This window comes from Barbatula barbatula (assembly GCF_947034865.1).
Source record: "Barbatula barbatula genome assembly, chromosome: 3".
Taxonomy (NCBI): Eukaryota; Metazoa; Chordata; class Actinopteri; order Cypriniformes; family Nemacheilidae; genus Barbatula; species Barbatula barbatula.
In genome coordinates, this window is record NC_136764.1 from 1,021,363 (window position 1) to 1,035,236 (window position 13,874).

The 13,874-nt window shown below is 41.4% G+C and overlaps 1 protein-coding gene across 2 annotated transcripts in view; it reads left to right on the top strand.

The window, feature by feature from the left end:
• Nucleotides 1–7,089: 7,089 nt before the first annotated feature.
• LOC306892150 (uncharacterized protein) overlaps nt 7,090–13,874 on the top strand; it is a 53,030-nt gene continuing 46,245 nt past the window's right edge. The window contains exons 1-4 of one of the 2 annotated variants that reach the window (XM_079453015.1): nt 7,090–7,177; nt 7,452–7,519; nt 7,604–7,648; nt 12,244–12,354. In XM_079453015.1, coding sequence (XP_079309141.1) covers nt 7,494–7,519; nt 7,604–7,648; nt 12,244–12,354 — 182 coding nt within the window. In that variant the 5' untranslated portion in view covers nt 7,090–7,177; nt 7,452–7,493. The remainder of the gene's footprint in view (nt 7,178–7,451; nt 7,520–7,603; nt 7,649–12,243; nt 12,355–13,874) is intronic. The other variant, XM_079453016.1, reaches the window with a different exon arrangement.

Consider the following 13,874-nt stretch of genomic DNA (forward strand, 5'->3'; position numbering starts at 1 on the left):
CCTTGCTCTGGCTGGTATGTACATTTTTCTTTGAACTCATGACATATTTTCTAGGTTTTCTTAGGCTTTTCTTGGAAGTTTCAAAACATTTCATTAAACACCATAAATATTATAGAATTCCGTGTAAATTTGTGCAACTCTTACTGATACAGTAACTGCATGTTTAGTCTGATTTGGTATGTTTGTGACTTCAATAGCCATTAACTGTGACGTAATCCATAGAAATGCTTAAAAATATCAGCCAAGTAATCAGTAAAACACCCCATAAATGCCCATTAACCAGGCAACTAACAACCAGAACAACAATTATCTGTTAATATCAAGTCATGTCAAGTTTTATATATATAGTACTGTTCATAAACATATATATGGTTTTACTGTAGATTTACAAGAAAAGGATTTAGTCTGAATGACTATAAAGCTTTTTAAGTATTTATAAACTTTCAGACAAAGATTTGTCAGATCAACATCCATGTTTGTCGTGAAAATTTTCACAAATGTTAGTTTGTGTTTATTCACTTTAAAATGCATTTTGTCTTCCAGTGGGGCCAAGTGGAAGGACACATGGGAGCCTTATGAACTTTTTTTACACATTTTACACATAACACACACAAACATGCAAAAATTATAAATAGGAAAATGTAAATAAAATTGTTAACCATTGTAAAGAAATTGTATGATCATAAATACACTAGTATATCGTAAACAGAAACAGTCATGTTGCTAAATGGATGGAAGGTTGGGGATCTACTGTACCAGCAGGTGAGAATTTCCAACAAACAAGCAAATATAATCTAGGGATATAATTATTTACTGCTGCATACGACACTGTGAGCTTTAGGAAGATATAGAGATAAACCTGTAGACCAGTCATTTTATTTTTCCTTCATCTAAGAAAATTAGAAAATAAAATAGCTCTCTTCTTCCAGAGAGACCTGGTCAAGACCGCAACACAAAAAGTTTCACACAAAGAATCACAAATAACATTATCAAAATTGCAATAGTCTATTAAAACATTATTAAAGAGACATTTCAAAATGGTCAAAGATGAAGGTGCATATAGGTTAAGTACATTTTGCAGCTCATTCCATGCCCAAGAAGCATGAAAAGAAAATGCACATTTACCAGATTCCAACAATACCCTTTAGACTTTTAATGATGTATAAAGACCAGGAGTCAGGGTGTAATGTAATAAATCGAAGAACGTTTTACAGAAGAAAGTTATTTCCTGTTTAACCAGTAGAAGTTAACAACAACCCTCACAAGAAGTTGGCCAGTTCTTAACATTTGATATGACATCAGAAGTCTCAGGTTAAGTGAACCAAGCTAGTCACATGTCAGCATTTCTACAGTACTGTATAGTTCCAGTCTTCTTAATATGATCAGTTCAATCAGAAAACATTTTCAAAGTTGAGATACATGTTCAGCTAGCATTTAAACAGTATTCTATGACTGAGTTAATGCTTGAACTGAGATCTGATCATACAGAGAAGAGCCTGCTGTGACCCATGTGACCTGGACAGCCATAGTCGGCTGGGCAAACGTGTTCGGTACTATTTTCAGTACTAGAGACTGTGGGCCTACCCTGTGTATGTCTACAACACTGTGAGCTTTAGGGAGATATAGAGATAAACCTGTAGACCAGTCATTTTATTTTTCCTTTATCTAAGAAAATTAGAAAATAAAATAGCTCCCTCAAATTTATTGTCAGCTCAAGGAATTAAATGAGCATGATATATTTAAGAGATTACACTTTTTTTAAGTATGCATGACGGTCACAAACGTTCAGTAACATGTAGCATTAATGTTAAGTCATTATCTTTCCTTAATCCATTTCAAAAGCAATTTATATAAACATAGTTAAATTCCTTTTTAGATTATCAGCTACTTAACAATGTCAATGTTACTCTTTGAACAAGAACATAACAAACAATTCTTAAACAATAAAACATGCTACATTTTTGATAATCTGTTTAAAGAACAACTCGTTGTTGTACAAATGTGTTATTATTAAAAATAGTAGCAATAAATTATTCATTTTTAATAATCAATTGGACATTTACCTTTCATGTTGATAACAGTAATGGACCTTCCTTTTCCAACACTGTACTTTTTCTCTCCACACTGGCAGATGGAATCTGGTAGCGCCATTGGTAAAAGTCGAACTAAAATAAGACAATACAAAAAATAAAATAATAATACGATTGCTGCATTTCAAAAGCATATGCCTTGTATAGTGTCAAAAACTGAAAATGGAAACAATAGTGATACTATTCAGGTATACATAAAAACTTTAAAGATGTCAAACAATTAAAATGTAAAAAGTTTACAGACAATCATGATGATGAAAGTATCGCCCATCAGGGTCCTGCTTCATCACTGAAGCCATGTGGAATCCAGCAATCATAGAGTTTCTGTTGTGAAACACATGTGTACTGTGCACAGCAATGTCGCATTCCATACAAATGTACTGCTTTGGTAAACATTCTCTGCACTTAAACACTGCCTCATTTGCCATGCACTTTTGGCAAATATGGGGTATGATGAGCTCTGTCGCAAGCATGTTGCTTATTAAAGATGGTCTAGCCTCCTTCCATTTTTCAGATGAATATGCGGCCCTTGTTCCCCAATCTAACGATGCTGAGGTGTTCTCCGAGTGAAAGTGATCACCAATGCTTGACAACATGTCTTGCAATTCATGCAGAAGGGTTCCTGTCAGATGCAAACATCACAATGATAAAAAAATGACAATCTACATAACTTTTGACTTCCAATAGGTGACAGAATGGACTAACTACTCATTTTAATAAAATATTAAAATGATTATTTACTTAAAATTAGGTTGTCATTGTCATCATGCTTTCAATTAAATTTTCTTATTTCAAAAGAACACAGAAGAGAAGAAAAATCTTCATGGCTGACAGAGTGAGTAATCAAAACACTGAAAATGTTGTATACATTATATAGGTTATCATAAGGAGTTTACCCAAACCTCCTATACTGGATCAGAGAACAAACAGTAGCTTTACACTTAATACTAATGAGATGTATTAAAACTAACCATGATCTTGCTGACGAAATCCTTGCTGAAGTGTTGGCTTTGTCTGTGATTTATTAGCCTCTAAATATGATAAGAGAAAGCATATAAACGTAAAATTTAAATGTCATTCAAAAACATTTATATTGTTATTATTCTAAATGAGTGTCAAGCAACATAATAAGCTCTTGTTAATTAAAAACTCATTCCTGGAGTTTAAATGCAACAATGTGCTTGGCAAATGCAAACATCATATACCGTACATTATGGACATGAATGGAGAATTACTCATTCTATAAAGTATTGAATATAAAAGAAAGCCACAATGTTGCAGGGCTTTTACCACAGGCACACTGCTTTGCATTGTTAATTTAGATAATCTCTTACCTGTGTTAGAATCACATTGAACACAGTTTTAGTTTATTATTCAGTAAGCCAGTTTACATGATGTCACTTTACTAACAGTCAAATAGTACAGTTTATGCTTATATTCTCAAGAAATGAAAAACATATTAACATTCAATTATCCGTTAGTTCAGTAGAACCTTACCATGACGGGTGAATATTGATGGCTTGGGGATTTGTGAAAGGATTTGTCTGGATTTATTCACAAATATGGGTTTATCTCTCTTTCTTGACTTTACTTTATAAGTGGACTTGCTGGCACTCTTCTTTGCCTGTGGAAATACAGTAGAATTTTACAACAGCTGTGTATTTCATCACCAGTTAAACAGAAATGACATCTTAATAATTTATATGAATCTTTCAAAATTCGGTCAATTCACTTAGATACATAATGTCTTATTATTATTTAAATAAAGTTATATTTGCATAATATCATATATTACTTTACCGAAACTGGATGGACCATATGGTCATTCTGGTTCAGTTGTTCAATAAGCTCTCTGCTTTGATTTAGGACCTCGTCCAGTTGATCTTTGGGACCGTCATGGCTGAGGTTTTGAATAATCGTTTGACCTTGTTTCAGAAGTTCATCCAGCTCAGTTCTGCAGTAGTCGTGGCTGAGCTTTGCAGCATCAGTTTGCCCTTTTTTAATCAGGCCATCCATTTGATTTATATCGTCAATGCGATTGAGCGTTGCAGTCACTGCCTGGCCTTTTTTAAGCAGTTCATCTAATTGATCTTTATCACAAGAAGTCATAGTTTTTATAACCAACGTTAACGCAAAGACAGTGTAAATGACCAGAGTATCGAGACAGAGAAGCAAAACTATAGAAGAAATGTGTAATCTAAGTTACCACACTATTTCAAGCTAATAAACCGCAGGGTGCAGCCGCGGACATTCGGGTAAAAAACTTATAGGCCTAACTTTACATATCAAGTTTCTCCTATCATTTTATGGTGACTTGCATATCACATTTATCTTTACTGTAAAGCGAGAAAATATCCTGGATTTTAAATATCAAGATTTATAAAGGTCGCACATCGGACGCGTGTCACGCCATGTTTCAAACATGGAACACATCGTTTATATAAGGGTACACACAACGAAGTTTTACTGAAGTCTGTTTCCATTTTCGGCGTCTGGCGGAGGTGCTCCTCTACAGTTCTGATGCTCAAGAGGCGACGCGGCGTTGCGCGTCCGGTGTGGGACCCACACAAATACTTTTAAATTGGACATGGGAGTGACTGATCTGTCAGGTTACTTCTTTTAAATAAAAGCACCATAATAAAAGCACCACGTGTGTACACAGTGTCAGTGTAAATACCAATGGATAGATAAGTAAAATAATTGATAACTGCCTGAAAGTCGCGCTTAAGTTGCAATGGGGCGGAATGCGTAACTGTTGATACGCATTTCAAGTTACGGGAGCGTAAAATAATGTAGGTTTTAAGCGCAGACCTTGCGTCCAAGTTGTATGCAATATAATTAATATATATTAACCTGCGGTTAAGAAGGATCTCGTCTATTTTAAACTTTGCTGGGAGGATTTTGGAGATGTGAGCTCCAGGCGATCACCGGTCGCTCATGTACCCGCCTGACGCAGCCTCACCTCGCCAAGTGTTTCTGAATCTCTCAGCCGGCTCAGATATATGTAGAGCAGTTAAACATGAGATATTATTCATTTCGGGTCCATCTAACAGGCTAATAAATCTCTTATTTAAATCGTTTTGACTGATGGCAAAGTTTCACTTTTATTTTGGATGTAATGTTGTACCTGAGCACCTACTGGAGGAACTTTACTTTTGACTAAATGATTTGTTTGTTATATTCCCTTTTGTACAAACGTCTAACACTTTATAATAAAGTCTTGTGTTTCACATCACATTTCATTCTAAACTAAATCACAGCAGTCATGATGCCAGAATCACAGAGTCATATCTTAAAATAAAAACGACAGAAAGCACTGTTGTGTTTTATCACTTTATTTCATTTCACTTTGTTTAAACCTAAAGCAACATTTAAGTGGAACAGGATTGCATGTATTTGACTGATATTTTTGATGTAAATGAACCCTAACATTTTACGTTAAAGTAGGTTTCTTTTTACAGTAAGTTTCTTCAAATATATTACATGTAATTCACTTTTAAGTGTAAACTGACATTAAAGTATATTTTAGTTCATGAATAGTTTGTCAATCATTGAGCAAACACTTAAAGGTTCTTCTAGACACACTAGAAGCTATTTATAAAGAACCTATAAAGATTTATCGAAGTCCAACTGATTCAATGTGTGCAGTTCCACACAATAGCACACAATCTCACATATTATCAGCACTTTTATATTTCTGAGGCTCGGTGGCGTTGCTAGGCCCTTTTTAGGTTGCTGTGATTGGCCAGTTCACGAGTGCGTGTGATTGGCCGAACACTGCACAGAAATGTAACGCCTCTTAACATATTCAGAACATCAGATTCCAAAACTACTGACAGGTGAAAAAATGGCATCGATCCGTCCTTATCAATTTGAGCCCGAATCTGATCCAGAAAATGAAGATCAAGCCGATACAAGATAGAAACAAGCTGCCATTACAGCAGGGAATGGTCACATAATAAATCCAGCGAGTGCTTCGGCCCTTCTTGATCAACCAGTGTTACGTCATGTCTCGTCGTGACTCAACAAAGACAATAAACACCATTATAAACTCAACATTTGTTGCCTATAGTTGTACTGATTATTAGGACTTACGTTTTTACATTTACCCACTTTTTAACAAAAGCTTCCGTGCACAGCCGGTCTTGATCTCTCACAGCTTCGTGAAGGAATCATCTGTGAAAAGCGCTGCACACACTTGAATATTCATACTGTACTTTTCTGGAACAGTATTGTACATAAAATGGAAACTCAAGTACTGTAGTTACTATTTACAGCAACACAAAACACATTTATGAACTCTAGACAGAGCGTCTGCCACAACATTGTCTTTGCCCTTTTTATGCCCGATGTCAAGATTGTATTCTTGTACTAATAAGGACCATCACACAAGACTTTGGTTTGAGTTACACATTCTGGATAAGAGCTTTAAGAAAAGTAACAGACAGGATGCTCCTCACCTGTAACATCACCTCAAACAAAACAATAAACTTTTATTTGTGTCCCTACAGCATTTGCGCAGAGGTTGACAAAATGTTTTAAAAAGCTTCTTATTAACCTTTATCTAAATAATATTAATAATGAAATATTTGTTTTATGAGCTCTAATATTAAAATACAGTATTATTGAGAAAACAATTTGTTTTATTCTCAACATTATTTTCTAACAATTAGTAGGTAATTATTATTTTCTTATTACAAATATTTGTTGTTATTTATTTACTTCCTATTTATTTCTGTTAATCACAATTCATGTTATATTAAAAATAAAAAGTAATTTTGCTTTTATGATATTTTTGTTAGGACATTTTTTATAGGGGGTGCAATCTAAAATCTTGCCGAGGGCAACAACAGAGGCTGTACCGGCCCTGGAAGAACCTTTAGCGCAGGGGTCACTAACTAGTGGACTTCAGTCTGAATGCGCTCGCGGTACTTTGATGTCATCTGACTGTGGAACAAGTCTGTCATGTTTGGTGGCTCCTCCTCCTTCACAGGAAGCTGCAGATGAAAGTGAAACTATTACAGCAGGAGCCATTTTACAGCAAAGCCTCGTTCAAGAAAATAAATCATAAAGAAGCTAAAAACACAGTAAGTATAAACAGCCTCATGTTTATTCAGTAGATTTAATATCGTCTTGATCTGAACATCACATTAAGTTTATTGGTTGAAGAACTGTCTTGAATATTGTGTTGTTTCTGGAATCAGGAAGTGTGTTTATAAACTCAAAACATTCAAAGTGACGTTTTGAAAACTTAGTTTCACTGTTAAGAGCAAATGTGAAGCTCAATGTTGTGGACGGACTGATGGGAAAGAAGTGTGTATTTCTGAGATGACACATAACACATCAGTATTTTCTTTACAGGTTTGAGATTAACTCTTTATATTCTGACACTGTGTGTTCATCATGAATCTCTCCAAAGAGACCGAAAGGTGAGAAATTAAAGATTTTAATCAACAAAAATTATCTTAAATTGTATTTATAAAGCGCTTTTCACAATGTGCATTGTTCCAAAGCAGCTTTACCGGGAGAAATAAGAAAACCAGAAAAATACAGAAAAGGTACAACAGCACAGTACATAATGGTTCTAGAACAAGTTAAATTATTCTAGTAAATAATATCTAATGTCAGCAGTCTCTCGGTAGTTTATTTAGTGAATAAATTCATTAAGTGAATGCTTGGCTGAAAAGATGCATCTTTAATCCAGATTTAATTTGGGAATATCGAATAGTATCGGGAAGGCTATTCCAGAGTTTAGGGTCTACGTATGAGAAAGCTCAAATCCCCTTTGGTGGATTTAGTTATTCTACGTATTATCAAAAGTCCTGAGTTTTGAAATGTTAGAGAGCGTGATGGGTTGTAGTCTGATAGAACGTCCCGGTTACGTATGTAACCTCTGTTCCCTTATTGAGGGAACGAGACGTGGTGTCGAACCGACAGATGGGGTTTGACTTGAGAACCTATCATCTTCTGACTATTTTGAAAAGGCCAATGAAATAGGCAAATGAAGTTTGTCTGCCAGAGAGGTGCCCTGAGTCAGTGCCCACGAGGAGGCCACAGCCCGAGTGGAGTGTGCCCTCACTGCCAGTGGGCACGGGCGGTCCTGTGATCTGTACACCATCGTAAAGGTGTCCACGATCCAGTGCCCCAATCTCTGTTTGGAGACAGCCCTCCCCTTCTGCTCACCTCAGAAACAGATAAAGAGCTGCTCAGAAATCCTGAAGCTCTGCGTGCGGTCTAGGTAGAGGCGCAACGCGCGTACTGGATAACACAGACAGGCTTGGCTCTTTCTCCTCAGTGGGGAGCGCCTGCAAGTTCACCACCTGGTCCAAAAGGAGTGGTGGGAACTTTGGACACTTAGCCAGGCCGGGGTCTCATGATCGCGTGAGAGGCACCAGGCCCGAAACTTAGGCTATCCGTGGATATGGAAATACTTGAAGGGCCCCAACACTCTTCAGTCTTCATCGAAAGGTGAGAAAGAACGGCATCTGATAGGGGCTCAATGGGGGGCCTCTGAAGGCGTGCCAGGATCACATTGAGGTCTCAAGAGGGAACCACCGACCACTCAGGTTCTCCTCGTCCCATCCAGGAGCCAGACATGGAGGTCCCAGAGGTCTGGTCTTGGATGCCACAACGTGCCCTTCCCCTGCAAGAGAAGGTCCTAGGTCAGGGGAATCGGCCAGGGGGGAGTTATCGTCAAGAACATCAGCTCCGAGTACCAAGTCCGGTTGGGCCAGTAAGGCGCACTTCCGCTTTTCCCGCGGCCAGCTGTGCGGTAGGGCATCCGTGCCGAGGGGGCCCTCGGTCAAGGAGTACCAAAGCGGGCAATGGGTGGTGTGCAGGGGCAAACAGGACTCCCTTTGCCTGCCCGCACTGCTCCCAATGCGCTGGACCGCAGGGATGGAGTTGCCAACTTCCGCGGAGCGACCTGCAAAGAGCACATCGGCTGTTTGATCAAGGTTGTCCGGGATATGGATGGCCCACAGGGACACCACCCACTGCTGACTCCAGAGGAGGCGTCGGGCGAGTTGCTACATCTGCCATGAACGAACGCCACTTGACGGTTGACCCACGCTAGGGCAGCTATGCTGTCTGCAGCATGAGTTGGGCCAAATGAGAGGCAGGGGCCTCTACATTGCAAGGCAAGCTGTCCGCAATCTTAGGCAATTTGATTGCCACTGCAGACAGGGGCACGTCCTGCGCCCCAGCACTGCCTGCCCGTTACACACCGCACCCCAACCGAGCAAGAATGCGACTGCCGTACCACGGCACGCCTCCCACTTGCTCTGATGGGACTCCAGCCCGGAGTGGGACATGTCTGTCTGAGTGGTTAGGGTGCGCTGGCAGATAGACAGGATGGGAACACGCCCTGTGCCGGTGTGCCACGCTCTCCAGGGAACCTAACTCTGAAGCCCATGCTGAAGTGGTCTCATATGCATCAACCTGAACGGCATGATTGCCGACAAAGCGCTATATGGCCCATGAGCCTCTGAATGTCTCAGGGCGACCACTGACTGTTGCCTGACAGGGGCCAGGCAGCACAGCATTGGCTGGGCACGCTCTCATGAGGCATGCTGTATGGTTACAGAGTCTAGTCCCATAACGGGAAAAGAGGTGCTCTGGCAGGGGAGAGCATGCGGTCGAGGTGCTAGGCACAGTGCGTAGGCCACAGATCCCACAGGTCAAAATAGTTAGCATGCGCAGCGGGGGTAGTGAGGGCAGCCTCCGTGACCTTTGTGAAGGTAACCACAAACCAATCCTGATGCCCGACAGACTCCAGAATGCGCCTCCGCGCAGCCCCCCACCTTACTCAGGGGAAATGAATTAGAGGTTATCACCCCTAAGACATCTCAGCCAGAGGGACGGGCTCGATTGCCCCCCTCTCCAGAAGGGTGGCACCCTCAAGGTGAAGTATGGGAGCGATCTCACCTCTGAGGATAGAGAATGTCCCATGACTTGGGTGAGTGCCTGGCAACCGATCGCGAGGCAGAGGCGGATCATCCTCACTAGTCACTGTGACGTGCTGGGGAGCTGTGACAAGGCCCAGAGACATCGTGACGGAGGAACTAGCAGGGAGATCTGCATCATTGCCCCGTGGCGGGAGGTTCTGTGATGGCAGCACAGCTGTCCAGCCAGGGTCAGGGCCCTGGGAGGGCAAGCGGGTCTGCTGACTTACATGTCTTAAGTCTTCGCTGCCGAACGCACCGTCACGTGGAGAGTGCGGAGGGCTGTGGAAGTGGCATGTCACAGGACGTGGCAAGGACCATCCCATGCAGCTCGACACCGATCTTGGGGCCGGAGCTGCGCCTAATGTCCTAGGTCTCCCCGGGTGGCTCCTGCCAGCCATTTCCTGGCAGGGAGCTGACGTCCTCCTTTGAAATCACCGGAGGGGCTGGGCTGCTGGGATACAGACGCCAACCGGGACCTCTACACCCTAGGGGGGCCGGGTCGCGGCGGAGAGGCTGATAGCGTCCGTCTGCCATTTCTTCAAAATACTCGAAAATATTCGACGATTCCCAAGCAGCCCACGCTGTACGATGGGTACATCAAGAATGCCGACTCTCCGGATGTCTCCCATCTGCGCAGAAGAAACCACCATCCGTGGGGGGCCACCTGAGGAGGGGACACCTGAACCACGGGTGGAGGTACGGGGCTGCTGGGATGCAGACACCAACTGGGACCACGACGCTCTAGTGGGGGCCGGGTCGGGGCGGAGAGGCATATTGTCTCTGTCTTCTTTTTCGTCAAAAGACTTGAAAGTCTTCGACGATGCCTGAGCAGCCCACGCTGTGCGATAGGTGCATCAGGAAAGCGGACTCTCTCGATGCCTCCTATCTGCGCAGAATTGAGCCAGAGGTGTCTCTCTTGGACCACAAGAGTGGACATCGTCAAGCCCAGTGTGCGCACCGTCACTTCGTTCGCCCGTAGAGCGAGGTCTGTGGCGGTGCGCCGGCCCTGCATAACCACTGGGTCCTGTTATCCCTCATCTAACCACTCCAACATCTTAGCCTGGTGGCTCTGCAGGATGGCCATGGCATGAAGGGCACAGTGAAAGCCCTCGACATCAGTGATGGCGAGGGTGAACACACTTTGGAAGGGAGCCTTGGTTGGTGCCTCCAGGTAGCACTTCTGTGGACACAAGTGCACTTGTGCCATGAGCGCATGCTCTTCCTGGGATACCGACATAGCCCTTAGCTGCTCCAGAGTCGAGGGAAGTCACAGCGGCGGAGCCCGTCTGCCGTGAACGCATCAAAGGGGCCGTTTACAGTTTTCGTAAGCTCGTCGTGCACTTCCAGGAAACTGGCACCAGGGCAGAACGCGGGTCCCCCGTGTTCCGTGTCCAGGTACCAGGATTCCGGCCGCTGCTCACAGCGGTCCGGGCAAGCACGCCTGACATCTCCACATAAGGCTCTTCCTGGGCTCGACCGACCGTAGCCGGAAGCTGCAGAGAGTCCTCAGCATCTGATGTCAGAAAATCGCCACCCGATGTTGCAGCCGAAATCCTATCCTCTGCACGCCGTAGCGTGGATCCTCTATGAAACTGTCTGGTGACCCCCATAGGAGACAGTCTGGCGTGCTGCCCCATTCGCCAAGTTCGTTGGCTTTTTCAAAGAGTCGGAGATGACTGGTTCTCAAGTCAAACCCCATTCTATAAGTCTCGACACAACGTCGAGAGACCGACAGAAAGGGAACTATAGTTAGATGTCTATAGTTAGCTTTCCTGTAGCTCAGTGGTAAGAGCTTGGCGCTAAAAATGTCAAGGTCATAGGTTTGATCCCAGAGGATTGTATATACTACAGGAAACATACAGTTTGTATAGCATAAGTTGCTTCGGATAAAAGTGTCTGTCAAATGCGTAAATGGAAATGGGAGAATGGAGTTTTGGTCAGTTATTTAATAACTTACTTTAGTTTAAATAGTTTCAGTTTAGTTTAATTTATTATTTGTGGTTTTATAATAATTAAAATGTAGAGACGTTATGTTAATGTACATTTAATACACATTTACTAATTATATTTTTATGAATTGTATTGAAATATGTTTTTATCATTTATATAAAGTATTATTATTGTGTGAAATATCTCATTAATAAAAGTGATTTATTGAAAAATGCATAACACTGAACATGAAGTAAAGTGTTGTAATGTTGTTTTAGTTTGACTGGTAGAGAATCTCCTAAACCCAGCTGTGTGTCCATGAAGAGTGAAGCATCAATGGGGCATCCAGTTCACTTCAGTTCAGGAGACTGTGATGATCCAGATGTGAGGTGAGAACAGTCTGATGGTTTAGAAGAGTAAATCACTTCATCAGTCTTTATCAGAGATGGGGACAAGTCACATATGGTCAAGTCTAAGCAAGTCTCAAGTCTTAACCATCAAGTCTCGAGTCAAATCTCAAGTCACAGTTTAGATAAATCAAGCAAGTCAAGTCAAGTCAAGGGTTCACCCTAAGCAAGTCAAGTCGAGTCCTGATAAGTTTCAAGTCAAGTCAAGTCAAGGGTTCACCCTAAGCAAGTCAAGTCGAGTCCTGATAAGTTTCAAGTCAAGTCAAGTCAAGTCGCAGTACTAAATATAGCCCAGTGATGAAGTTATGATGCTTAATCGTCATCTCTGCGGTGGACGCGCAATAATGCACGTTTAATACGTAATATATAATCTGAGAATATATATTTTTTTTATTTGAACTTTTTTTATTTGAACTATTTGAATAATATCATTATTTACAGCACAAAACGTTTTGTTGTTATTGTGAGTATAAAAAAATGCAGACAATTAACAGATTCGAACTTTGAAATAATTCTCGTCAGTATGACCGAAAAGTTTTTAAAGAGTTATTTAAGTGCAAGTGATCGCACCGGCGCGTCCATCAGCCTGTCATGCAGTACAAGCGAGCTGCTATTCAGCTCCAGTCCACTTGAACATGCCCGCATTTAATATAGACATTAGCCTATATGTAATATAGAGAAGCCCTATTTTAAGATGATTTTAATGTTTTAAGAACATAAAAATTCGGGCTACGACGTCATAGCCAGATTCCTCAATTCATCTACTTATGAGATGAGATGTTGGCATGTGATCAGGGATGATCACATTACTAATAGTAAAAAAAACATTCATTACATTAGTACTCGTTTTATAACACTAACTATAAAGAAATTACTTTCTTACCTTTCCTTGTGGTTCTTGTAATGTCGGATGAAATTCGATGTTGTGATTGTCGTGTCCAAAAATACTTGCGTTGCATACTCTGCATCTAGCAAATCTTTTTTAATTTTCACGGTCCAGTTCAAAGTCCTTGTAGCCATACGTGAATATTTGTGCAGCTCGAATGTTGTCTGCCATTGTAACCGCCACAACTGTTTCAAGCTGCCAGGCGCATGAGCAGTTTCCTTTCTATCGTGACTGCTCTACAGTAATTGGCCGGTACACCTTGTTTGCCGCGGTTTGAGTTGAGTAGCGTTAAAGGCACAGGCGCTGCAGTGCTGCTGAGTCACAATAATTATTTTAACTAATTTCATTACTTTACTTTATATTAAAAGTTCAAGTCATTGTCGAGTCTTCCATTTAAAGTCAAGTCAAGTCTCAAGTCACTTGCTCTCAAGTCAAAGTCAAGTCAAGTCATTTTCTAACTTCAATCAAGCAAGCAAGTCCTGAAAATTGTGACTCGAGTCAAGTCATGTGACTCGAGTCCCCCACCTCTGGTCTTTATTCTCTGATCTGAGTCTGTGCTGTTGATGTTACTGCAGATATTCACTGAACACTTTACTGACAGATACACACATTAATC